The sequence below is a fragment of the Panthera uncia genome (genome assembly GCF_023721935.1).
Source record: "Panthera uncia isolate 11264 chromosome A3 unlocalized genomic scaffold, Puncia_PCG_1.0 HiC_scaffold_11, whole genome shotgun sequence".
Taxonomy (NCBI): Eukaryota; Metazoa; Chordata; class Mammalia; order Carnivora; family Felidae; genus Panthera; species Panthera uncia.
Window position 1 is genome coordinate 22136164 of NW_026057578.1, and position 27430 is coordinate 22163593.

The 27430-nt window shown below is 43.6% G+C and overlaps 2 protein-coding genes, 1 long non-coding RNA gene and 1 pseudogene across 4 annotated transcripts in view; 2 read left to right on the plus strand and 2 right to left on the minus strand.

The window, feature by feature from the left end:
* Positions 1-3440: 3440 nt before the first annotated feature.
* Positions 3441-5590, minus strand: LOC125936644 (uncharacterized). The gene is made up of 2 exons (XR_007462087.1): positions 5389-5590; positions 3441-3735 (listed from the first exon to the last, which is right to left on the minus strand). It is a non-coding gene; the product is annotated as an uncharacterized LOC125936644 (long non-coding RNA).
* Positions 5591-5666: 76 nt separating this feature from the next.
* DSN1 (DSN1 component of MIS12 kinetochore complex) lies at positions 5667-20226 on the plus strand. The gene is made up of 11 exons (XM_049650839.1): positions 5667-5982; positions 7372-7420; positions 7645-7971; positions 10027-10100; positions 10983-11055; positions 13435-13522; positions 15177-15236; positions 15633-15707; positions 16867-17014; positions 18118-18205; positions 18782-20226. The coding sequence occupies exons 2-11, from the start codon at positions 7387-7389 to the stop codon at positions 18862-18864; spliced, it is 1050 nt and encodes a 349-aa protein (XP_049506796.1). The 5' UTR covers positions 5667-5982; positions 7372-7386; the 3' UTR covers positions 18865-20226.
* Positions 11843-13149, minus strand: LOC125936642 (40S ribosomal protein S27-like; annotated as a pseudogene).
* Positions 20227-24032: 3806 nt separating the features above from the next.
* Positions 24033-27430, plus strand: part of NDRG3 (NDRG family member 3) — a 68056-nt gene continuing 64658 nt past the window's right edge. The window contains exon 1 of one of the 2 annotated variants that reach the window (XM_049650841.1): positions 24033-24089. The gene's annotated coding sequence lies outside the window, so the exon portion shown is untranslated. The remainder of the gene's footprint in view (positions 24090-27430) is intronic. The other variant, XM_049650842.1, reaches the window with a different exon arrangement.

Below are 27430 nucleotides of genomic sequence, written 5' to 3' on the forward strand. Positions count from 1 at the left end.
GCAGATAAGGAAACTGAGGTGCAGGTCTCATCCCAGAGTCCCCTAACTGGGAAGTCAGCGAGCCTAGACTAGGACCTGGGTCCATCAGATCCCCTGGCCCAACTCCATCCTTCTTGCTGTGTAAACCCACTGCCCCACTGGGGGCTTTTTTGTGTAGGTACAAAACACCCAGAATATGCCACTACCTAACCCAGACACGAAACCATGCAATGGTCACCACTATCCATTTCCAGAACTTTTTATCACCCAAGCTGAAATTGTACCCACTGAACAATAACACCTCCCCACCCCCTCACCAAGTCCCTGGTAACCTCTGTTCTACTTTCTGTCTCTATGAATTTGTCTATTCTAGGTAGTTCATATAAATGGAATCATAGTATCTGTCCTTTTGTGTCAAACCCCCTCAACTTTTTAGATGAAAAATCAGGCCCAGAGAAGAGAGTGGCTTGCCCAAGGTCAAACTAAACAGGACCAGACCCATGTTTCCTGACTCTCAGCAGGTGCTGCATCCCCAGCGGTGAATGAGACCCCTCCACCCTGACATTCTTTGCTCTTGGTCGAGCCCTTTCCTCTCTCTGGGATCAGTCTGTTCACTACCCCACCCCTCCTCCTGCCCATCTTCTCTGTTACCATCTTCCACCAAAACTCCTCTCCTCCTGCCTCCTCTTCTCAGCTGGTTCCCACCAACAAACCAAGTGCCCTGGCCCTTGGCCAGGTGTTCTTCTTAACACCCGAGCTTACCTTAGCACCCATCCCTTAATGCTCCCAGAACAGCTTCTCCAGCTCGGCTCCCTTGCCATGGATTTCCCTGGTACGTCAGCAACCCCTCCCTGGCCCCCTCAGGCTTACATTTCCATCCTGTCCAGGAAGTGCCTGTGTCTGTGGTCGTCCATCTCTGATGTTTGCTGTCACATTTGGTGGTGTTTCTTGGGTTCTGCTTTATTTATTTTGTGTTTTCTCACACTAAAGGAGGCACCTTTCCAACACCTCAGACAGCATTAGCCTTGCCAGCCCTTCACATTGGGTTTGGCCCCAGCGACCTCCCAGCTGAGCAGGACATCCCCTAGGTCCACTCTTGAACCTTATTATCTTCTCTGTCCCAGGCTCAGGACCCCATCACCGTCCACTGTTGGGTGGGGCAGACTTGAATGCCTCCTTCTGGGCTCCTGTACCCTCCTCAGTCCTGCCTAGCCTTGTTTGGAAAGCAGATGTAGCCTGGCTTGGGTTCTTCTCTTCCTAGGTCATTCACCCATTGGTCTGTCTGTACATTTGACACCGCACTATCCTCTCTGCTCTTCCCTAGGCCTCACTGCCTCCAGAATAGCTTATCCTAGCAGAACCTCGCCCAGGCTTTACAAATTACCCCTCCCAATGGCGTTTAAAGTTTGCAAAATCCATAGACCCAAGAACCTCAAGGAACATGATGCTGGGCCCACATCCCTTGCCCAGGGGTCCTCCTCACCGCCTGCTACTCTTCCCTCACCCTCCTTGGACCCTCCCTTGTTTATCCCATCAGCCCTGTTTCCTTCCCTCCTTGCCCTTGACCAGCCCATGAGACCCCAGACCCTAAGGAAAGAAGCTCTGGTTTCCAATAAGCATCCTTGGAGGGCTGAGGTAGTCAGGGCTTGGATGCTTTGTTACAGTCAATTCTGATACCAAACTGTTCTGTGAAGAGGAACCTCAGCTGGGAATCTGGAGACCTGGTCCAAGTGTGAGATCTCTTCTCCATTTGCCTGGTTCTAAGAGCCTCCCCATTCTGTGATTTTATGATGTGCATCAGGATTATCCTCAGGGCCCCAGAACACCCCTTGTGTTTTGGGATCCTGCATCACCATCCTCTCTCCACTGGACCCTGGTATCCTGGCTCTCTCTCTACTCTGCCTCTGATCTCTGTGCCTTAGTTTATTTCTCTGCACAGGGGACTCACCACAAGACTATTCCCAGAAGCTTCCCAGGTATTTTGGTGCCTCAAAGGCTGGGCCTTGCCAGCTGTGGCCCGGCTCCCTGTCACTGCCTCAGGACACCAAGTTGCTGAGAATGAGGTGCCTGGAGGTTCTCAAAGCAGCTGGAGCATCACCTGGGAACTTGACAGAAATGAAAAGTACTGGCCCCACCCAAGACCTTTGGAATTAGAAATTCTGTTGTGGGGCCCAGCAAGTTGGGGGTTATTAATAAGCCCTCCAGGTGATTCTCATACAACAGGAGTTGGCCAACTGCTGACCTACACTAGCAATCAATCAGTGTAGCCTGGTGAAGGACTGAGGCTGGCCCAGACCAGGAACAGGTGGAAAATACCAATCTCATCTAGATGCCTGAGAGACTGGGAACTCTCCCTGCCCACCCCTCCCTGCCAAACAAAACAATTATGTCCTTCTTTTCCTAGAAGCTGGAGGGCAGGAAGAAGGCTATAATTTTCCTTTCCCTGCCTCTGGCTTAGTTCCAGCTCTGCTCATAAAAGGCCATGTAGGGTTGTGCTAGCCAGGCAGCAGGTATGAGTCCTTGGGGGGGGGGGGGAGGAGGAGCAGGAGAAAAACACCCTCACCATGTATCCCTTGGTAACCTCACCATAGGAGCATGGCCTCTCTTCATGTAGTAAAAAACCTAACTCCTCAAGGAAAGAATCCTAAATCCCTAGCTCCTCCCCTTCCTCCTTCCACCTCCAGGGAAACTGAATAGACAGTGCCAAAAAACAGCTCCAACACCCAGCAGCTGGGGAAGACAGCCAGAACCTGTCGTCTCACCTTGGCCCTCCTTCCCCAACACCTGCCAATACTGTGAAGCCCCCTTCCTGCCCAGCCTGGTTTCTTGGTGAGGGTCCTGCAGTTGTGGGCCCTGGGGGTCCCCAGGGAAGGGCCTTTGGGAGGGAAGGGACCAAGGGCATCCTTGGGCCAAACTGTCTGCCTCTCCTGTCCACTGTTTTCTCTTCCCCACTTCTGTCTTCAAAAGGCTCCTTCCCAAGATGGATTGGGTGCTAGGACAACTGGTCCAATCCGCCAGCTATCCCTGCCCCTGTGTCTTATTTCAGACATAAGAATAACTGTACAGTGTAAACTTACAAAAGGTTTTTAATGGTTGTAGATTGGAAATAAAGTATGTCATATGAAGAGTTTCCTTGGATTTGGCCTCCTCTCTGATTTCTCTTACAGGGTGGGTGGGGCCCCCATCAGATCTGAAACCCAACTCTTCCCCCCCCCCCCAATCCCAGCCCAGATGCCTGGAAAGGAGGGAGTCCTGGGATGCCACAGCCAACTGGCTGGCTTGGCGTCACTTGTGAGGGGCCACCAGGGGTTCCAGATGGTGACTCCTTACATCTCAGAGCCTCCTAGAATGTGTGATATGACCGCTGAAAAACATGCAGAGTGTTCAAAAAATATTATTTTCTACAAAAAACTTTAAAACATTTATCATAGAAAAAATAAAGAGGACACATTAGACATGGGTCAGTTATCTATTATAGTGTAATTGGCCCAAAAACATTTATTGGATCACAGGTGCTGTGAATCCGGAATTTGAGAGCTGGGTAGTTCTGATTCAGCGTCTCAAGAGGTTGCTGTCAAGGGTCAATCAGGCTGCAGTCATGTGGAGGCTTGACTTGGACTAGAAGATCCATTTGTAAGGTGGCTCACTCCTGTGCCTGGCAAGTCATTGTTGGCGTTTTTCCCCACATAGACCTTTCCATAGGGCTGCTTGAGTATCCTCACAACATGGCAGCTGGCTTACCCTAGAGCAGGTAATCTATGAGAACGCAGGGTAGAAGTCACAATGCTTTTTGACTAAACTTTGAAAATCACAGTCATTTCTGCAGTATCTTCTTGGTTATACAGGTCAGCCCTACTCAGTGTGGGAGAAGAACACACAGAGCATGAACAGCAGGAATCAGAGCTCAGTGGGGACCATCTTGGAAACTGGCTATCATATGAAAAATCTACATCTCTGTCCCTCTATTTTTTTCTAGGGGTGTGGCAGGAGGCCGGGGGGGGGGGGGGGGGGGGGGGAGAGGCTAACAACAGCCAAGCCTGTGCTAGGCATTGAGAATGCAGTGGATGGGCCTGGAAGACAGGAAAGCAAATGTCAATGGTAGGGGGAACCCAGGGTGTTCAGGGAGCCAAGAGGAATTGGAAGGTCTCACAGAAAGGATATATGAACTAGCACCTGAGGTTGAGATGGTGAGTAAATGAAGGGGATAGTGGTATATTATAGGCAGGACGCTGATGGGAGGTGGCTCCAGGGGAGGCACTGCATGTACCGAAGCCTAGCAGAGAACAGAGCACAACAGGGGAACCAAAGGTTGTCACTGGAGTGAGGAGTGATGAAAAAGGAGAGTCAGATCATGCAGTGCCTTACGAGGGAAGGAATGTACACATCGTGTGGACAGTCGGAAACCATGGGAGAATTGAAAGCAGAGAAAGCACAGAGGATGTACTGGGTCCGGAATCCGTGAAGCAGTATTCTCACTGTGCCTCAGGATGACCAGTCCTGGCTGGGAACAGTGTTCTGTTCTTGGGACACTGACAAACAAGGACTTGATAGAGGTGGGCAGACATAGAAGGAACTGGGTACCACTGAGCCCCCAGAGTGTGATATTCAGGGGACCAAGAGCAAATCTGTTTTCAGATGGCCATTAGAACCAGCAGGTTGGAACCACAGGGTGGAAAATTACAGGAAGGGAGATTTCTACCTCCTATCAGAAAACTCTTCCAAGGACCGTAGCTGCTATGGAAGGATGACCACAGTCATATTCCAGCTGTTCCTCCCCAATTCGTCTTTCAGACTTTATGGGCTTCTAATAATTCAACATTTGGTTTCATATCTGAAAGGACCGCATACGCAAGGGGACATTTCCATGGCCTCATGCTAGGTGCTGAAGAAGCAGCCTGCTCTCTGGGGGCTCGCTCCCATGCCAGCAAGGGATAGTGGAATAGGCACGGTTGGGCTTCTGGGAGCATATAATTTTCAGCCTGGAGTCTCAAAGAAGAATCTGAGAGGGATTAATTCCCAATTTTGGCTTAAAATTGGAGAATTTTGCAAGATAAACCTGGAATGCGCTACCCAGAGGGAATGGCTTGAGCAAAGGAGCAGAGGGAAGAAGCAATAGGGGTAGGCAGAGGAGCTGTAAGCAGTTTGGGGAGGGGGTGGCCTGCAATAAGGCTACAAAGGAGAATTCTTGAACTTTGCCAAGTATTGAAGGGACCACAGAAAGAAAAACTGCTAGAGTAGGAGTAGGATAGAATGAAACAAACTTGAGTACAGAGCTCCATTTCGTCCTGGGAGAGACAAGGCCCGCGTTTTTGTAACTAACAATGCAAAGAGAGGGCGGGGACCATGGCCTAACCGGGGCAGGGCATCAGATGCCCTGTGGCCCACTGTATTCCTTTGGCAAGCAAGTACCTCTCTGGGCCTCGGCCTCCCCAACTTCAATGGGCTCTGGGCGTGTCAGACACAAACGACAAGATGAGGTGGCGTCCAGTACGTAGATGGGGACTCCTCCCCGGGCGTGGCGTAGCTGGGGAAATGGGTTACGCTGCCCGATTTGGACCAGTAAGGACTCGACAGAAGCGGGCAGAAGGCCGAGGCTTGAATACTAGTCTACGCATGCGCTTCCAAGGAGGCCGGCGTTCTGCGCACGCGTGCACGGACGCGAGAGGCTGCCAACTACGCATGCGCCCTTGATTGGCGGGACTTTTCGGAAGCGGAGGCGCGGGTGGTGGCGCGGCTCGCGGACTGCTCCGTAGACGGCCGCAGTGGCGCAGAGGCTCGAAGGGCGACCTGTGGCGGCGGAGAGTGATTTGCGGGCTTGTATCTCAGGGGCGGAGGCTGCGGGCTAGACTGGCGTCTTCCCGAGGTCAGGAAGTCGCAGACCTTTCCACCAGACCCGCCGGCTCACACCCTCACCAGCTTCCTTGGCGTCGGACGTCTCCGCCCAGCCCAGACCGGTCGCCGCCCCCAGACTTTGGGGACCTGGGGCACTGCGGCCTCCTCCTGGTAAGAAGATTCCGAAGGGTCGGCCGCGCCTCTCGCTCGGGGCCTATTTTCAGAGCCGGGGATCTAGACTGCAGAAAGGTGTTTGAGGGCTCAGGGTGGGTCACAGGCCTGGGTTCGAATTCCACCCCTGCCCATCCCCCCATGGCTGTCTCCAGTGGGCCAGGCTTTTGCCCTTCTAAACCTCACCTCCCTTATCTGCAGGGAGGAATTAATGACAGTATTTACCGAGCCGTGGAAAGAGTTAATCGGTATAATGAGCTAATGATGCAAATAAAACGCTTTTGAACATACGCAGATCGTGGCATAGAATTAGCGCTTAACAAGCAGCTTAACAAATGACATTTGTTGCTGTTATTATCCAGGCTTGAATCTGTGATACAGCCCTAACTGTGGGGATGTAGATCCTTGACCTACTCACACGTTCTGTTACCTTTCCCAGCTGTTCCTCTCTCTATATATCTCTTTACTTAGAGTCTCCCCCTGCCCCCATACAGATTTCTGCTGGAAGGGAGGGGTAATCGCGGAAGATGCAGAGATGCCTCAGCCATGTCCTTCCTTGCCTTCCAGTTAGTTGTCTGTGACAGCCACTGGGAATACAGATATACCCTGGCTGGGGAGGAAAACTAGGGGGTGGAGCAACCAACTTTGCCAAAGAGAAGTGGTTGGAAAGTTTCACATTTGAGCTAGATTAGAAAGGTTGCATAAGTTTTACAGGCAGTGTGTGTAAAGATTCAAAAGTGGTGCAGGGGCTGGGAGTGGCAGGAGGGAGCAGGATGGGTAAGTTAGGGCTAGTTTATGAAAGGTATTGAAGATGCTGGAAGACTCTGCTGCTGTCCGAAGAATGGATTGGAGAGGAGCAGTGCTAGATGTTTGAGGACTAGTGGAGAGGCTGTAAGATTATTCTGGGGAGGGAAAGGGAGATGGTGGAAGTTCTGAGAGTGGAACTGGCAGTGGAGAAAAGCTTTCCAGAGACTGTTGGAGGTAGGACGGACAGGACTTTGCATCTGGAGATTAAATATAAGAAGTAAAGGGTGATGTGATTTTTCTAGTTTGGAACACCATGCAGATCATAATGCCATCTAGAATATTAGGGACTATTTAAAAAATAATTGGTAATAAAGGAGGGTATCTGTTAAGGGAGACATAAGTATTTTTAATGATGAATTCTGTAGAAAGTCAGTACAGGAGGTGACGAACCCACTGGTAGTCTCTGGAGGAGGTGGGGGAGGTGAAACTGGGCCTTGTCATATAGGTAGAATTTCATGGGGCAGAGATGAGCAAGCAGTTCAGAAAGGCTGAACAATACAAGGTCTCTTCTGGGGTACTAAAGCCTCATTGAGACTCGGGCTGAAATGTGGAGAACAGATCGCTTTGTTTTCCTATTTTCAGGGTGCTTCATCCAGAATGACCTCAGTATTTAGATCAGAGACCATGGAAGGTGAGTATTGTAGTAAAATTGCTCTTGCTTTGGGTTCCGGTTTCTAAGCTATAGATAAACATTTCCCTGGCTCCCTGGTGCATCTAGAATCGTATTTACATGTTTGCAGAGATGCTTCCTCACTGTTTCTATGATCTGGGGCATACATTTTCTTTGTCCACCTTTTTGCTCAGATGCATAGTTGTGGTGGGTTTGATTTTGTATTTTGACTTTTTCATAACAAGTGCTAGAAGAAGAACCGGTGACATCTAAGACTCATGATCATCAACTGGAATCGGATACCATCCCTGTGGAAGTGTGTAATAAATCACCTGCCTCCCTGGAGATAACTCAAGGCGTTTCAAAGGAAAGAATTTACCTTGGCTCTAGCCCTAAAGTGGGAGGAAGTTGTGATCTCAGCCACCAGGAAGGACTTCAGTCCAGGTCCCTTCATTTGTCCCCTCAAGAACAATCTCCCAATCATCAAGATAAGAGTCAATCTTGGAGGCGAGCAAGTATGAAGGAAATGAACCGGCGGAAGTCACTGCCTCCCTTTCATCAGGGCATCACAGGTGGGATGCTATGTACCTAAGGCAGTGGAGTTCCAGCTCAGATAAGAGGTAGTGAGTTATGGCAGAAAGAAAGTAGTGGGATTACCTGACTTTGCTACTTACTAGTTATGTGACTGAGCAAATCATGTCACCTCTCTCAACCTGTTTCCTCTTCTATATGGGGGATATTCTAAGATCATAAGCACTAATGTCAAACACCCAGTAAGTGTTCAGTATGACTGCTATTTATATTAGTAGCTGTCCATTGTAATCTCTACCATGAACAGAAATTCTAATTTACAGTTGTTCAACACTCACCTCTGCTAGGAGGAGAGGCATTAAAGATTTCTTTGTATGGCTTTCTGTCTCATTTCCTAAAGTGAAACAGAAGGTGAGTGGGTTGCTACCAGATTTTAAGCTTTATAACTGAAAATCTTTCAGAGGGAAGATGCATGTAAAATATCTCGGTGAAAACTAAGTTTTTAGATATGCCATATTTAAATGTGATTTGTGTGAGTTTACAACAATAACTGTATCTCAGTAAGCATTGAAATACAATATTTAATGTGGAAAGTCCAGCACATTTCGAAGAACTTACTAGTTGTGTAACCTTGAGTAGATTACTTAATCTCCTTTGCCTTATGGTCCCAATCAGTAAATGGGATGAAATAATATCTATTTCACACGGTTGTGTGAGAATTAAATGAATTGATACATATGACACAGTACTTGGCCATATAGTAAGTAAATAGCTCAAATGTTAAGCTATTGTGATTATTTTAAAGATATTAGCTCACTTCCAGATGACCTGATGTCTAGAAGGAAATCTGGGTAAAAATAGCCATTTAGCTTATCAGATAATTGTCGCCACACTTGTATTCATGCACTTGACCCCACAGGTGTGCCAAGACAACAGCAGCAGTTCCTTAACTAAGGTCACCCCTACCTCCGTCTCTGTTCCAGAGCATGTGGACCTAAAATTCTGTATAACGGAAAATCCACGATGTAAAAGATTGGTTATTCCTGCCCACTTGCCAGGTTTCTCTGGTTATAGGCAGAAGGTATCCTGTTTTTTCCACTTACAGCAATGAGAAATAATCAGGAGACAAGAAATAAAAACACTTGAAGCCACCTGTAGCTGGAGGACAAAAGTACACGTATCTCAAATACTCAGAGCACACTTCCTTTGCTGTATAATAATTGATGTTTTTGGAGATAATTTAAAAAAAAAGTGTCTATATCTTGTAGTTGTTTGAGGATTTAGTGGCGTAATTAATGTAAAATGCCGATCTAATTCAGGCTGACTCACCATGTGACCTTGGGCAAGTTACCCATCACCTGGCCTTTGTGCCTCAGTGTCTTTTATAAAATGGAATTGATAAGATACTTGCCTTCAGTTTTAATGAAGTGTGCATAGCATTTAATGAAGTGCCTTTTATATAATAAGTGTTCAACAAATTATTGATGTTATTATTAGGTCAATATAGAGAGGCAGCATGGCTATTAGTGGGAAACTACACTTTTTTGGTGACAGACTTGGGATTGAATTCTGGCTTCACCAATCTCTGGTCTCAAACAAGTAATCTGCCCTCTGAGCTTCAGTGTTCCCTTCTGTAAAATGGAGCTCATAATTTACAAGACCGTATTTAAAGCACATTGCAGGGGTGCCTGGCTGGCTCAGTTGTAGAGGATGCGACTCTTGATCTCAGGATCTCCACGTCCTGAACTCAGGCCCCACATTAGGCATGCGGCCTACTTAAAAAAAAAAAAGGCACACTGTATCTGTCATAAAAATGCTCAGATGTTCTCATTTACTTTAAGTGATGACTATAAAACATCAAAAAAATTAAGTTATTTTTTAAGTTATTTTTCATCTATGTTGTTTAACAGACAAGATTTTAATGTAATCTGTAAAAAGTTCTTAGTAACTTTTTGAAGTTAAAGTTAGAATGCCTGGAGTTGAGCTGCATTCAAGAAGGAGGAAAGTGGTTTTTTGGTTTTTTTGGTTTTTTTGGTTTTTTTAACTTTGCTAACTGTGTTAGTATCCAGCTCCTTAAAGTGTGATTTTTATGTTAGAGCTCAGCAGATCTATCAGTGCCAACTTAGCAGAAAGCAAACGGCTTGGCGCCCTCCTGCTTTCCAGTTTCCAGGTGAGATTCTTAGGACTGGGAAATACTTTCTTTTTTTTTTTTTCAACTGTTGCTGTGATGGCCCCAAAGAGAGATCAATACTGTGTGTGTGATGCCATCAATTAAGATTAAAAGGTGTTTCGGGGCACCTGGGTGTCTCAGTTGGTTAAGTGTCAGACTTTGACTCAGGTCATGGTCTCGAAGTTCGGTTTGTGGCTTCAAGCCCCACATCGGGCTCTGTGCTGACAGCTCAGAGACTAGAGCCTGCTTCTGATTCCGTGTCTCCCCCACTCTCTGTCCTTCCCCTTGGCTATTGTGCACACACACGCTCTTTCTCTCTCTCAAAATAAAGATTAAAAGACGTTTCTCTCTAGTTGTATTAATTTAAAAGCCAGATTTAATCAAAGCAGCAGCTGATTTCTCTCTGGACTAGGCTCTCTACCAGTCCCACTGGTGCTGCTGCTGCTAACTGAGCAGCTAACAGTCAGATTTCCTCAATCTAGTATATTTTGTCCATTGACAGCAAATGATGGGAATTTAAAGTGCGTGGAGGTCAGTATCTAAGTTAAAGCAGACATTTGAGGTCTGACTACATAGTGAGTGGGAATTATATGGCTAACTGGTAATTACATCAGTTTAGATAAGAGCATCATTTGTGTTAATTAAATGGCCATGTTTCTCTGAACCGAAAATCGTATAGTCTGAACAACAAAGAGATTTTTCCTGATCCACTTATTTGTATGAAAAATGTTAGGTATAAAAACTAAATCATGTTTACTTTCACATTGATTAAACATGAAATTACATGAACTCAGGGCTGGTCTGAAAAATCTTTGTTGTTGTACTGAAAATACTTTTGGTTTTTAGATTTTTTTGAAATTGAAAATGCTTTTCTTTATTTAGTTCTCAGTTCAGAAACTTGAACCTTTCCTAAAGGACACTGAGGGCTTCAGTCTTGAAAGTTTTAGAGCCAAAGGTAAGTTGCTAAGAATAAATGAGCAAGCTTTGGCCTTGGGCTTTACCTCCTGTTAAGGTCAGTCGAAGCCCCACTTTCAGGATCCCCATTTATAGGAGCTGCTGGGTCACAAAACCAGCCCTCCCTTTATATTTTAGAATTGTGTTTAAAAAATAAGAGTATATGCTTATGACATTCAGAAGGTATAAAAGTGAAAAATAAGCTTGCCTCCCACCTAAACCAGGCCACCTCCTCTGTACAGAGGCCACTATAACCACCAGCTTCTTATGTGTCATCGCAGAGATCTTGCTGGATTTCCAACATTTTTACATTAATATCAAGTGAATAATGCTCTCCGTACTCTTCTTTACCTTGTCTTTTTTTTTTTTTAACCTAACAGTTTGTCTTGCACATCATTCGGTATTGCACACATAGAACTATCTTGACAGTTTAGTAGCCATACAATATTTCATTTTATAAACGTACCATATATGATTTAGCCAGTTCTTTACTGATGGGCTTTTAGGGTTTCCAGTCTTTTGCTATTACAATGAATGGGTTAATGAACATCTTCTTACACAAGCCTTCGGGTACATATGCAAGTAAAAATAAGATAAATTTCTAGAATTGGAATTACATAGGTCAAATGAAATGTTAGGAATACCAGACTGCCTTCTAGAAATGTTTTACCAATTCTCTTACCAGTAATATATGCAAGTACCTATTTTTTCATACTCACAATAGTTTTGTTTGTTTTTTAATTTTTTTAATGTTCTTTTTTTTTTAATTTTTTTTTTTTAACGTTTATTTATTATTTTTGAGACAGAGAGAGACAGAGCATGAACGGGGGAGGGTCAGAGAGAGAGGGAGACACAGAATCTGAAACAGGCTCCAGGCTCTGAGCAGTCAGCACAGAGCCCGACACGGGGCTCGAACTCACATACCGCGAGATCATGACCTGAGCCAAAGTTGGACGCCTAACTGACTGAGCCACCCAGGCGCCCCTTAATGTTCATTTTTGAGAGACAGAGCATGAGCAGGGGAGGGGCAGTGAGAGAGGGAGACACAGAATCTAAAGCAGGCTCCAGGCTCTGAGCACAGAGCCTGATGCGGGGCTCGAACCCACAAACTGCGAGATCATGACCTGAGCTGAAGTTGGACACTCAACCGATTGAGCCACCCAGGCGCCCCATATACTCACAATAGTTTTATTAAACAATTCAGATTTTTTACTATTTGGTAGGTGATACAAAGTATTTTCTAGTCTTAATCTGTGGTCCTTTCTCTTTCAAAGAAGATAAGCATTTTTTCATTTTTTTTAGAGCCATTTATACTTCATTTTCGGTGTATTGTTTGTATCCTTTGTTGTGTTTTTTTTTTTAATCCAAAATGTATTGATTGGGATCATTTCCCACTCATCTTGATTCAGGTTGCTTTTAGTGCTGCTTCTGTGTGAAGGAGCATCCTTCTGTAAGCCTCGCTTCCTCCTGTAGGCTGGCAAAGGACAGTGGAGCACACAAAAACTCATGTTTGTGCATGGCTAAAGATGGTGGTGATTTTGTAGCATCATGGGCACTTCACATCCATGAAGTAGGAGTTGGGGTTCTGCACCAGGTGCTTCTTGTGCTTCCTCTTCTGGGAGGCCCTTCATGACAGGATGTTCTCGTGGGGAGGTCATCACTGCCAGAAAGGCTCCTTTGTTCATTTTTGAAAATTGGGATGTTGGCTTTTTTATAGTGATTTGTAGGAACTGTATACATTAAGGAAATTAGCTATTCATGTGTGATATACGTTACAAATATTCTCTCTCAGGAATCCCATTTTTTAACTTTCTAGGAAGTAGCTATTTATAGTATAACTACACAATTATCCAGGGTCAGAAAAATTCAGTGTTACCTACTTAAAAGACCTAGAAATCTATGAGCTTCCAAGGCTTCCAAAGCTAAGCAGAGACAAGTCTTTCCCTTATGCCTGTAATTCTTTATTCTCCTTTAACATTTTTCATTAAGCTCTTGCCTGTTGCCTGACTTCTGTAATATGTTCTTCTTTTCAGTGCAGGCTTTTGAAATCTTGGAAAGAATGTAATGTCAGTGCATGTATACCTTTTAAATGCTTTTTCACGTCAAGTATTAAAAGTATTAAAAGTCAAGTATTAAAAGAAAAACTATCATACATGTCATAAAGAGGAATTGTCTTCCATTTTATCTATACTGGCCCAAAGAAAAAAGATAAAATCTTTCTGCACATTTATACTACTACTTTGAATGGGTGAGAAGGCCAGAATGTAATAGGGGATCCTAGAGCTAAGACCACCTTAAGTATGTTATGTCATTGTCAGCAGCTTGCTGTGAAAATTCATATTCTTTTTATTTTACAATATGTACTTTATTTCTCTTCTAGCATCTTCCCTTTCTGAGGAATTGAAACATTTTGCAGAGAGCCTGGAAAGTAATGGAACTTTACAGAAATGTTTTGAAGATTCAAAAGGGTGTGTGCAGTTCCCCTTCTGTCCTAAATGATAATTAAATGAAGACTTTCCATTATAATTAGTTTGTTCATTCACTCAAACATTTATCCAGCATCTTATACACACCAGGCTCTTCTAGATGCTGGAGATAAAGTGATACGTAAGTCAAGCAAGTTCTCTTTTCTTATGGATTTTAATAGAGACAATCAGATGAATACATAGAAAATAAAGATTTCAGGTAGTGATAATCTAAGAAGTCAGTAACTATGATAGTGGTTTGAGGGGGTGGGCAACTTTAGCTAGTGTTTAGAGAAGACCTGTAATGAATTGACCTTTGGACTGAGATCTATAAGACCTGGGTAGTGAGAAGGAACCAGCCATGGAATGATGAGGGGGAAAACATTGTTCAGATCTTTGCTAGCTATGCAAGTTGGTGGTAAACTATGTTCTTTAGCTGTTGGCAAGCAAGACTATCAGGAGAATTTTTAAAATTCCAGCCCCAAACTGGTAGTTCTCTGTAGGGGCAAGGTCCAACTCTCTATCTCCTGCCCTGCAGCAAATCCTGTCACTTGGGCCTACATCAGAAACTTTTTAATTTTGACTTCACAAAGATCTACTTTCTCACACACAGACCCTTAGAATTAACATTACTATTCAGGAAATGAAAAATCTGTTGGCTCGGCATAGTATCTCTAAAAATGCGGTGTATTTAAGCCACTGGCTGCTGCATCCAGGCCAGAAGTGATAGAAGCTGTGTGTCACAGACTTTGGTAGAGAAACATGAAAGGTGGCACAACTAATTTGTCTTGCCAGGTAGAGTACCAAGTACATCTGGAGGATTTTGGCATTTTCAGTGCCTGCTTTACATCAGGATTAATCACCCAACTGAGCTAAGCCATTGGTATGAGTAAAATACAATCTCTGTCCACCGACAGCTTAATTTTAAGTGTGAAGACAAGAAGGTCATATACAAAAGTATTGTTGGGCCTTAAAAGATGACGTAAAAAGAATAGACTGAAAAATAATATGCAAAGGGGCACCTGGGTGGATCAGTCTGTTAAGTGTGCTACTTCGGCTCAGGTCATGACCTCACGGTTCGTGGGTTTGAGCCCTATGTCAGGCTCTGTGCTGACAGCTTGAAGCCTCAAACCTGCTTCAGATTCTGTATCTCCTTTGTCTCTCTGTCTCTCAGAAATAAACATTTAAAAAAATTTAAAAGTGATGTGAACAAAAGTTTGGAGATGGAAAACTCCAGATATTTGAGGGTGAGGCCGAGTGAGATTATATGGGCAGAATAGGTGAAAGGCAATAGTTGGAATCAAAGCTAACAAGCTAATCGGAGCCAGAACATAGCCTTAAGTGCCAGGTTAAGGAATTGTGACTTTTATTAGGAATGCAGTAGAGGGTCACAGTTTTAGACAAGGAAAAAAAAAAGGAATATTTTAGTGAAGGTTAATCTGGCTATGGGTCAATTGGAATTGATGAGAGAAACAGAAAATAAAGCGACCACTGAGGAAACTTATCTACTACAAAAGTGAGAGCCCAAGAATAAATACTTGTTGAAAGATAAATTCTGAACATCTTTTATTGCCATTAAAATTATGTAAGACATCCTATTAAAAGCAAGTGCTCTTGAAAGATTTATGTTGATCTTATAATCCTATCTGTATTCCAGAAAAGCATCAGATTTGTCTCTAGAAACATCAGTGGCTGAGATGAAGGAATACATAACAAAGTAAGTGAAAATGATCCTTTATTGGACTATCTAAATTCATCTGGGGAAAATAACTAGTTCTGGGAGAAATGAATAGTAAATACCCCATTCAGAGTGTCAATACTGGTGTGTAAACACTAGAATTTAGAAAGCTGCGTATTGGGATCTTGTGGGCTGTACTCTTGGCCAGTTTCATAGAATGGAGTCTAGGAAATAAAAGTGTTAATTTGACTTTAAGAACTCAGGTTTGATTTGATTAAATAATATCCTCTGAATCACTCAGGCTTTCTAATCCTTTAATGACCTTTTTTTTCACATTTTAGAACCAGAGCAGACACCTAATGTACTTACTGTGGCCTTGAATGATTCAGAATGTAATCAAAAATTAACTGAATGTTTTTTTTCCTGATCCTGTAGATTTTCTTTAGAACGTCAGTCTTGGGATCAGCTCTTGCAACGATACCAGAAGGAGGCTGAAGACATCATTTCCAGGTTAGATCTGTGACTGGAAATAGGAAGCCGTCTTTTTACCTTGTGGAATTTGAATTGATTTCAGTTCTGTTAGCACAGATTGAACGATGAATCCTTTCTCACAGGCCAGTCAACTCATCAAAGCTCTATAAAATGTGTTATTAGCACTCTAGGATTATAAATGGAGAATTGAGGGATGGGGAGGAAGAGTGAATATCCCTATTTTCGGTCAAAGAACAGAACTGCTTCTGTGCCCGTGGCTGCTATTACACATCCTGGGGGGAGACAGGCACATCTCTGCCTTCTACCAGGGCACCTGGGGTTGGGCCAAAAACAGGGGACTTCAGTTTGCACATGGCCTTTGAGCTGCAGGTATGGGAGAGAATGCTCTCCAGGTCCTTCATGGAGATGCAAGGACATGGAAGGGGTGATGAAAGAGGGTGTACAGAAGAGAGAGGAACTTTGTCTGGGTCTTAAAGGCATAAGAAAGTGGGAAAGTGCTAGACTTGATTTAGTTGGTCATTTAAGCCAGTGATTTTAAGCTTTTTTTTCCCAAAAGAAACTCAGCTGGACCCAAATATAAAATGTAACTGTGGAAGTGTCTTCTTAGTAGAGAGGTGCTTTGAGAAACATGGTTTGAAAAACTTCTCCAGTCTAGGCATTGATTGTTACCATTTACTTGATTCACCCCTTACATATGCTGTTTATGAAGATAGGTAATATATAAGATGGCAGTTTCAGAATAAAAACTTTTGATGTGGCCTAGCTTGTTAGTTAAGAGGAATGCTTCTGGAAGCCGACTGTCTGTGTTCAAATACTTGTTTCTTCATTCTGTGATTGTGGGCAAGCGACTTAATCTCTAAACCTGAAGTTCCTCACTTGAAAATGGGGGTGGTAGTAGTGTCTACCTCATTGGGTTATTGTAAGTGTTGAGGTGAAATGGGAGTCTAGCAGTCAGTAAATTGTGGGAGTGATCAATTTTCATGCACTCTCCATCATATTCAGTTATTGTAGATAATTGAAGTGACCCAGCATTTTTTTTGGAAAAAGATTAGAGACCTTGATTTCCAGAAAGAAATCCCCAGGTTGTCATTTTTTCCCCAAGTCGTTTTACATTATCTTCCCCTAGAAAATGATTATAAAATTCCTTGAAAGCTCTTTTGTTCTATTTTATTTTCAGAGAATCAGTTGAAACCAAAGTTACCGAAGTTGAAGTGGAACCTGCAACATATCTTGGGTCTTCCCAGAGTGAAGTCCTTCACACAAAGCCTGACTACCAGAAGATATTGCAGAACCAGAACAAAATCTTTGATTATATGGAGTTGATGGTTAGTTGGCTCATGTTTATTTGGTTATTTGGTTTACCTATCTTGTCATCCTTGGAAATTATGAGACCTGGAGAATATGTGTAATAAGTATATTCAGCTCTACCTTGGGGAAACATGGAGAGACAATCAATCAATCAATATTTATTTATTTATCTATCTATCTATTTATTTGTTTATTTATTTATGGTGTTAAGAGCCAATAAAGCAGAGTAGGGGAGAATATACAGGAAGGACAGCAGGTTGCTGTATAGAGCAGTTGTTGATTATTCCCCTAAGGTACCATTTTTTTGAAAATGTTTATTTTGAGGAGAGAGAGCATGTTCACAAGTTGGGGAAAGGGCGGAGAGAGAAGACCCCAAGCAGGCTCCATGCTGTCCGTGCAGAGCCTGACACGTGGCTTGATCCTACGAACTATGAGGTCATGATCTGAGCCGAAATCAAGAGCCAGACACTCAATCGACTGAGACACTTAGGTGCCCCTGGTCCTTCTAAGGTGCCATTTTAACAGAGACTTGAAAGAAAGGAGGAAGTGAGCCATGAGGACATTTGGGAGAATAGTATTGTATCACTCCCAAGTCTCAACAGGAAGCAGATGACACTTGATAAAAGGTAATTGAAAAAGTGATGTATAAAATGTGGGTATTGAGGAAACCAAAAGGGTTAGTTGAAGTAACCTGGGGCTCAGAGGCAGCTGAGCTCTTACTATCCCTAGGACTGAAGGGCGGAGGGAGGGAAAAGAGAGCCATGACCTGCAGCTAAGAGACAAAACTAACTCAAGATGACCCTTCCAGGAGCCTGGGTAAAAATATCCTGACTTCATTCGTCTCCCTCACACATGGGCTTCCTCTTGGCTAAACTGACCCAGATGTCAGAGGACATGGGATCCTGTTTGAGATTATCCACAGTAGTGGCCCCGGGGCATAGGGCAGCATGGAGAAGTGCAGAGTGTGGATCAGGAGGAGCAAACAAAATGTCTGGCAGAAACATTCCAGGTTGAAAAAGAGCAAAGGCAAAGGTCCTTAGTGGGAGCTTGCCTGGTGATTTTTGAGGAACGTCACAGAAACCACAGACCCTTACAGCTCACATCTGTCTTTCCTGTGCAGATGGATGAACTACAGGGATCAGTGAAACAGCTGCAGGCTTTTATGGCTGAAAGTACCCAGTGTCTCCAGAAGGTGTCAGTACAGCTTGGTGAGTGTGTGTCTTGAGGGGACTAGAGATTGCACTATTTTCTGTATGATAGCCCTTCACATACAAACTGCCCTTCAAAGCATGTGGTTTCAGAGTAAGGCCTATATCAGATGATTTCTTTTTCTCCCCTCAAAATAATTATTGTGCTGTGGGTACTCAAAGTTGATGGGAAATTTCTCGATGTAAATTCCACAGGAGCACAGTAGACTGAAAATTAAGTCCCCACAAACCCTCATGTTGTTTTAGTAAATACAATATTTTTAATATCTATTTGCCTTTTTTCCTCTTCATTCTTCCAAGAATCCACTAAATGACACTGACATTACTTCCCTGTTGCTTTTCCTGGCCTCCTCCAGCCCAAAATTGTTTGCTATATATACTTTAATTTTCTTACTGTGTTGTATTATGGTTGTAGTTGCAGCTGGCTTTCCTACCAGACTGCTCTCTCCTTGAGGACAGAGATTCTCTCGTTTGTCATTGTAATGCCCTTCAGTGTCTGGCATAGTGTCCATACACCAAGTTTTCAATAATGTTATTTGAATTCAGTTGAAATTTACTTTTGTCTTTCCTCTGCAGGGAAGAGAAGCACACAGCAGTTAGATCCGTCACCAGCTCGAAAACTGCTCAAGCTTCAACTGCGGAACCCACCATTGCTCTAGATCTTGTCAGTGACTTCATGCAGCTTTCCTGCCATAAGGTGCTCCAGAGGAGAGAAATGGAAGAATGCCCCAGCACATGGTGATTGCATGGTGGTCTGAGCTGGTGATAGCTGCCCTGTTGCCTTTGAGGATAACTGGCTGAATGTAGAGTACTTCAGTTTTTTTCTAAATGTGACAGAACTTATGCATCTGAAAGAGTAGCATAGATACTTTTTCCAAGAATGTGCAAAATGCTTGCAACTTCTATTGTGAAATGACCTTGAGAACTAGTAGTCCATTCTTTTAAATATCCTTCATGGTCAGTAATCTTCATTTTGTGAAGGTGTTTTTTAGGTTTTGAAACAATCCAGAGTCATTCAGGACCAAATCCAGGGACACATTTTAGGGGTCAAGTTGGATTCTGGTAGGAAAGGAATGGGACTGATTTTCTGGTATGGCCCTGAAGGTGATTTCAGGTAGTGAAGTTTTGAACATTGTTTGCATCACATGGCTACGTGTATCACTTCACACGATGTCCAAATTGAAGGAAATACCGCTTAGTCTCTGTCCTGTTATCTACAGTGTGCTTTAGCTTTTAATATTGAATTGATATCCTAAATCCTGGATTCATAGCACAAAGAGGCTAAGTACTATTTTTCATTGTTCTCTATTTTTAATAATTCGCATTATAAAGTTGCACATTATTAAAAGCTTTCTTTTGTCTTTGTGTATATTTTGGGTGTATAAAAACCTTTCTTAAGGGGACCCTGGGTGGCTCAGTCGGTTAAGTGTCTGACTTCAGCTCAGGTTATGATCTCGTGGTTCGTGAGTTCAGGCCTTGTGTTGGGCTCTGTGCTGACAGCTCAGAGCCTGGAGCTTGCTTTGGATTCTGTGTCTCCCTCTCTCTCTTCCCCTCCCCACTCATGCTCTCTTGCAAAAATTAATAAACATTTTTAAAAAATGGCACAAAAACAGACACTCAGAGCAATGGAACAGAATAGAGAACCCAGAAATGGTCCCAGAAACATATGGCCAACTAATCTTTGACAAAGCAGGAAAGACTACCCAATGGAATAAAGACAGTCTCTTCAGTAAATGGTACTGGGAAAACTGGACAGCGACATGCAGAAAAATGAACCTAGACCTCTTTCTTACAGCATACACAAAAGTAAAAAAATGGATGAAGGACCTAAATGTTAAGACAGAAAGCCATCGAAATCCTAGAGGAGAAAGCAGGCAAAAACCTCTTTGACGTTGGCTGCAGCAACTTCGTACTCAACACATCTCTGGAGTCAAGGGAAACCAAAGCAAAAATGAATTATTGGCACCTCATCAAAATAAAAAGCTTCTGCACTGTGAAGGAAACAATGAGCAAAACTAAAAGGCCAATGGGGCGCCTGGGTGGCGCAGTCGGTTGAGCGTCCGACTTCAGCCAGGTCACGATCTCACGGTCTGTGAGTTCGAGCCCCGCGTCAGGCTCTGGGCTGATGGCTCAGAGCCTGGAGCCTGCTTCTGATTCTGTGTCTCCCTCTCTCTCTGTCCCTCCCCCGTTCATGCTCTGTCTCTCTCTGTCCCAAAAATAAATAAACGTTGGAAAAAAAAATTAAAAAAAAAAAAAAAAAAACTAAAAGGCCAACTGATGGAGTGGGAGAAGATATTTGCAAATGACATATCAGATAAAGGGTTAGTATCCAAAATCTATAAAGTACGTAACAAACTCAGCACCCGAAAAACAATCCAGTGAAGAAATGGGCAAAAGACACGAATAGACACTTCTCAAGACATCCAGATGGCCAACCAACACATGAAAAAATGCTCAACATCATCATCAGGGAAACATAAATCAAAACCACAATGAGATACCACCTCACACCTGTCAGAATGGCTAACATTAATAACTCAGGCAGCGACATGTTGGCAAGGATGTGGAGAAAGGATCTTTTTTGCACTGCTGGTGGGAATGCAAACTGGTGCAGCCACTCTGGAAAACAGTATGGAGATTCCTCAACAAATTAAAAATAGAACTACCCTATGACCCAGCAATTTCACTACTAGGTATTTATCCAAGGGATACAGATACGCTGTTTTGAAGGGGCACATGCACCCCAATGTTTATAGCAGCACTGTCAACAATAGACAAAGTATGGAAAGAGCCCAAATGTCCATCAATGAATGAATGGATAAAGAAGATGTGTGTGTGTGTGTGTGTGTATATATATATATATATATATATATATATATATACCATGAAGTATTACTCAGCAATCAAAAAGAATGAAATCTTGCCATTTGCAACTACATAGATGGAACTAGAGGTATGCTAAGCAAAATTAGAGAAAGACAAATAAATGACTTCACTCATATGAGGACTTGAAGATACAAACCATGAACAGAAGGGAAGGGAAGCAAAAATAATACAAAAACGGAGGGGGACAAAACATAAGAGACTCTTAATCATAGAGAACAAAAAGGGTTGCTGGAGGGGGCGTGGGCTAAATGGGTAAGGGGCTTAAGGAATCTCCTAAAATCATTGTTGCACCATGTGGTAACTTGGATGTAAATTATAAAAAATAAATACAGAAAGTAAAAAAAAAACCTTTTACGTCAGCAAGGGCTTAGCAGAAAATAGTATTCTTTGCCAAGATGCTGAAGTGAACAGTAGTGTGGAGATATGCCTCCACATTAATTACCAGTAAAACACCAACTAATTTATTGTTAATGTTTCTTATTCCCTGATCCTTCTAATAGGATAAAGCCTATTTCATTTAAATACCCAGTCATTATTCTTAAGTCTTAAACCTTGGCCTAAGTACCAATTAGTGAAAGGATATCTTTCCTTTGACCTACATTCTCTTTTCTTTCATGTATTTACAGAGCCCCTGTATTTCTTTCATGAATACATGAAATATTCTTTCATGAATACATGAAATATTCTTTCATGTATTTACAGAGCCCTACAGAGCCAGACACAGTTCTGGGAACTGGGGATAGAGCAAAAAACAAAAACATGTGAGTTGCTCATAGCATCTGGAACTTAGTAGGCATGTGACCTATGTGTTCAAAGCCTAACTGCCACTTACTGTGGATGAGAAAAAGTGATTAAATCTCTTTATCTGTAAGATTGGGAGAATGATAGAACCTATATCACAGGGATGCTGTAAGTAAGATGAAATACTATAAATTTAGAATACTGGTATCAATATGCTGGAGGGGTGAAAGCTTGAAAAACTGGGTAAGAGCAGTAATGAAATGGGAAAGCTCGTAGTTCAAATTGAGATACCAAATGGAGAAATCAACTAGACCTTTGGATATAGAGGTGGAAAACTGGTAAATGTGGACTGGATACAAAATTTGGAAGTAGCTAATGAGTAGCTATTGAAGCCTTGAGAATGGATAATATTGTCAAGGCTAGAGCAAGAAGGAAAACTGGACAGCCCCAAGGAAAGCTGGGGCTTTTAAGAATCAGAAGAGTGGTGTTAATTGCCTACTCTTTGAAAAGCATAGTAGTATAATGGAAAGAGCATACAGTTTGAAGAGCATCTTTGTCTCTTATGGTCAATTTCATCATCTGTAAAATGGGGATAGAGGACACCTCTCCCAGGTGATTGTAACTTCCCTCATTTTATTTAGTACATTGTGTTGCATTTTTTGTTTATAAGAATTTGTTCAAACTCAAGGGTAAAAAGTTTTTGTCTGCATCTTCAACAGCTAAATAAGAAAAATAACACTTGGGACGCCTGGGTGATTCAGTCAATTAAGTGTCCGACTTTGGCTTAGGTCTGATCTCACCATTTGTGAGTTTGAGCCCCAAGTGGGGGCTCTGTGCTGACAGCTCAGAGCCTGGATCCCGCTTCAGATTCTGTATCTCCCTCTCTCTGAACCTCCACCACTTGTACTGTGTCTCTTTCTCTCTCTCTCTCTCTCAAAAATAAACATTAAAACAAAATTTTTTTAAATAACATAAGCTGTAAGCATTTTACATTCATACAGACCATAACATGGGTAGCTTGTATTATTTTGTCACTATAGGTGAGGAACTCAAGCATTAAGAGGCTTAATAATCTAACCAAGGACATATAGGTAGTAGAACCAATTTGGTACTCAGTGAATGTTACCGAATAAACACAATCATAAAATAATAAAAGGCTGTGGTCCGTTAATTTTAGTTTTCTCTCTTCCCAAATTTGGTTCAGGAATTGTGCTTGATGAGTAACAGTATTATAGACAGTCACTGTCCTTCAGATGTTTGGTATTCCTTACATTTGCCCTAATACAGTTGAGACTATTTTACCTTTAGTCAGTGAGATTAACCAAAAAGCTTTTCTGGGAAGGGAATTTTGTCCTGTACATTTTGGTGTTAAATTGTTGGGTCATTAAGCTTAATATGTAATTATTCTTTGAAGAAACAAAACAGGGGCGCCTGGGTGGCGCAGTCGGTTAAGCATCCGACTTCAGCCAGGTCACGATCTCGCGGTCCGTGAGTTCGAGCCCCGCGTCAGGCTCTGGGCTGATGGCTTGGAGCCTGGAGCCTGTTTCTGATTCTGTGTCTCCCTCTCTCTCTGCCCCTCCCCCGTTCATGCTCTGTCTCTCTCTGTCCCAAAAATAAATTAAAAAAAAAAAAAAAAGTTAAAAAAAAAAAAAAAAAAGAAGAAACAAAACAAAATTCCCATTTCCCTTGTGGCACCCAAGAAAGGAGATGGTGTGGCTGGCAGTTGTCAATAGAGGTGACAGAATGGAGGGCTGGGAATTAGCAGCCCTGAGTCTTGGATTCTAGTTCTTCAGTTCCTGTGCTCATTCACTAGAAATCTGGTAAGCGCCTCTCACTAGCCAGCCAAGCACTGTGCTAGGCCTTGTGCCCTTGGGTGCATCTCTGGGCCCACATAAAATGAGATGACTTCCTTTCCTTGCTTTGCAGGGGTCCTTAGGGGCTTCGTTAAGAAAGCTATTGGGCGGAAGGGGAGGAAGGAGGCGGGGCAGACGCCGCACTCAACGCCCCTCCCTCCGCGCAGCTCTAGTTTCAGGTTCTCCCAGTAGACTCCACAACAGGAAAAACTACATCCAAGATGGTGTCGCCCGTCCCTCTCGGCTCAGCCACCATCTTCTTGGTAGTTCCTGAGGCGGGCGGGCGCAGCGCGCCTGCGTGCTCCGGGAATCCTCAACGCGCCTGCGCGGCCGCAGAGCCTTCCCCGCCCCTCTCGCAGCCGCTGCTGCCGCTGGTGCACTGCTGGCGGGTGCCCGAGCCTCAGGTGAGTGAGCGCTTCAGCCCGGCCCGCGCGGGGCGCGCGGCGCTGCCTGCGGGGGCGTCGCTCCCCCTGCTTTCTCGTTCCCCGCCACATCTTCGCGGCGCGCCAGGGCCCCGGGCCCGCGCTGCCAGTTTCCTCCGGTCCCCCAGCGCCCTCCGCTCTCCCCGCCGGCGGCACCTGGGTCAGCCTGGCCTCCCTCGGCCGCTCCCCGCGTCCGGGCTGCGGGGCCCCGCGACGAAACCGCTGGTGACAGCTTGCGGGCGGCTAGGGCCGAGCCTCCCGGCGCCCGACCCCCTCGGTCTCAGGGACGCATCTCAAGCGCGCTCCCTTTTTCTGCTCCTGCCCTGCGGGCGGCGGAGCTCAATGGGCCTCCGGTAGCGTATTCACCTACCCCACCCGTCCCGAAGCCAGGGGTCTTGGAAGATGGGCCGGGAGCTGGCGTTGCGTCCATGGGACCCCGGTGCAGCGAGTAGTACCCGCGGGCTGGACCCCACAACGACCCTGCGAGGGAGGGGCTTCTTAGTCCCACTTTACAAATGGGGAAACTGAGGCACCGAGATGAAGTGCTGAGCCCAAGGTCACGCGCCTGGCAAAAAGCAGGACTAGCTCTTGAACTCAGAGTCTGGGGCTTTCAGGCCAGCACGGTTGGAATTTGATCGTGTACCTTTAAAAATTTTTGAAAGACACTTTCATCTCTGGAGTTGCTTCTTCAACGTCCTAAAAGTAGGCTGTGAAAACAGTAATTTCTTGTTGGAGTACAATTGAGGTATTATTGTAATAATAATAATAATAATAATAACAACAACAGTAGTAGCAGTATGTTGTTGATAAGAGCTCACGTTGATTCGACGCTTTCTGTGTGCCAGGGATATTATTAAACGTTTTATGACGATTATCTCACTTAACTCAGCGTTTTCCAATCCAGTGCATCCCCCTTCTTTTTCATGCAGCTTTTTTTTTTTTTTTTTTCCCCTGCGAAGCTGACCTCCATGTCACAGGTAGACTAGATCCTCATGGCTTAGGAGGCAATGAAGCTCTACCATGGTACCTCACTGGCGGAACAGGGATAAGCTTTGCCTGCCTGCATCCAAATTTTACCCCCAGAGGATATAATTAGTCTTCCTTTTCCGGCTGCCAGGAGAGCAGGACTGGGCTAGCTGGGCTGGCTGGATTTGGAGGTGACAGAGCAAATTTGGCTAGCACTCACCTCATTCTGGGTTTTTTGGCTCTGTTCCAATGCTGGGCTTGAACATGTCAGTATTTAAGATAAAGCAAAAAGAGAAAGAAGGCATATGACAAAGTGGTGGTGAATATAAGAAGCCTCCATGATTTAAAGTCCCAAAGGAACAGCTGTAAAAATATGTGAATGTTTCTTCCCCAAAATAACTAGCTCAACTGTCTTTTTTCTCCCTTAGCAAATCTTCCTACACACTTTAAAGCTCCATTAACTCACCATCTTTATGTGAAGCCTTCCTTGCTTGATTTTACCAATTAGAACTAAACATACACACACACACACACACACACACACACACACACACACACACACACTCATACTCACACTTACATGCAGTAGGGTAGAGGCTTCAGTTTTACCCTCAGGACTATTATATTAGCCCCCTGAGATCTGGAGCCATCTTTGCAGCCCCAAGTGCTTGGTTCATAGTAGGCCCTTGGTAAAGACTGAATTTCCACTGCTCCTTTTCATCGCTCACAGTGATGTTTTCCTGCTGCTCTTCTGTTCCTCCTTCTTGCCCTTCAATTGCTCTTTGCTGTCCTTCCCTTTAGATTCAACTTCTGGTCATCACCTGCCATTCAAGGTCTCCATTCCACCCGGTTTCTGTAAATTTGCAGATAAAGGTTTTGCGTGAAGACGTCTATTTATTCCCAACAGTGGAGTTGTTATATGCCACTTAAGTGTACAGGGCAGTTTTTATTTGCGTGTTGCAGTAAGGTAGTCTGAGGCTTACCGCCTTTTAGTCTATCCCTAAATACACGTGAGAGTTTTTACATTCTTTGGCATTATGTAGCTGACTACCCCTGGTTCTATCAGAATAATCAGAATTTTTTTCCATAAATCACTTCATAGTATTTACAATAATAAGTTTTCAAAGGGCCCTTTGGGAGGCAGCAGATCTATGCATAGGTTTTCTGCATAAATTAAGCTTTTTATTTTTTTTAATTTTTTTAAATTAATTAATTAATTAATTTATTTATTTTTTTAATATATGAAATTTACTGTCAAATTGGTTTCCATACAACATCCAGTGCTCATCCCAAAAGGTGCCCTCCTCAATACCCATCACCCACCCTCCCCTCCCTCCCACCCCCCATCAACCCTCAGTTTGTTCTCAGTTTTTAACAGTCTCTTATGCTTTGAAATTAAGCTTTTTAAAGAGTTTTTCCAAATAATTTTCTGCAAATATATTGAGCTGTTATTATATGTAAGGCATGGTATAAGATTCTCTGTTGATTAAAATATGACCCTTGTTAAAAGAGCTTAGTAGCTAACTGGGAAACACCATATCCAGCTGTAACTCAAGTCTAAAAACTGCCGTGATAGCGTTATAAGCAAGCAATATGAGAGTATAATGGTACATTTCATAAAATCATACACTGTTGAAGCTGAAAGGAAGCATCAAGTCATTGAGTCCATCTTGTTTTTTCAGACCTCATCCTGAGAAGTGAACTTGTCCAAGGTCACAGAACTGGGGCTACAACTTGAAATTTCAAACTTTTTATCCATCAATAAGTGACTTTATCCTTATATTAACCAGCATCTCTATTAAAATTCCACTTATGTGCTAAGAACAGGGGTAAAGAAGAAATAAAAATATGATTCATGTCTTTAAGGAACTTTGTTGGGGAATAGGAAAGAACTGTTAATTTTAACTGTAATTGTTAAGTTGGGTGGTAGAGGAACTAGGTGTCACAGGAGTTGGGGGACAGGCAAGAAGGATCAGCATGAGCTGTGGTAGTGAGAGTACTTTGGGGAGGAGTTAGGACTTTTCAGGGCTTTGACAGATTGGTAGGGTCAGAATTAATCAAAAGGGCAAAGAAAGCCTTTTGAAGTAGGGTGGTAAAACTGTGTTTAAGAAATAGTGAAAAATCTGTATTGACTGGATTAGAGCAGTGGTTCTCAATGATTAGTGTGCATTAGAATCACCTGAAGAGTTTAAAACCCATATTATAGGGGGTGCCTGCCTGGCTCAGTCAGTAGAGCATGTGGCTCTTGATCTCTGGGTTGTGAGTTCAAAGCTCACATTGGGTTTAGAGCTTAGTAAAAAAAAAAAAATTTTTTAATTAAAAAATAAAACTCATACTGCGGAGGTCCCCACCTCTAG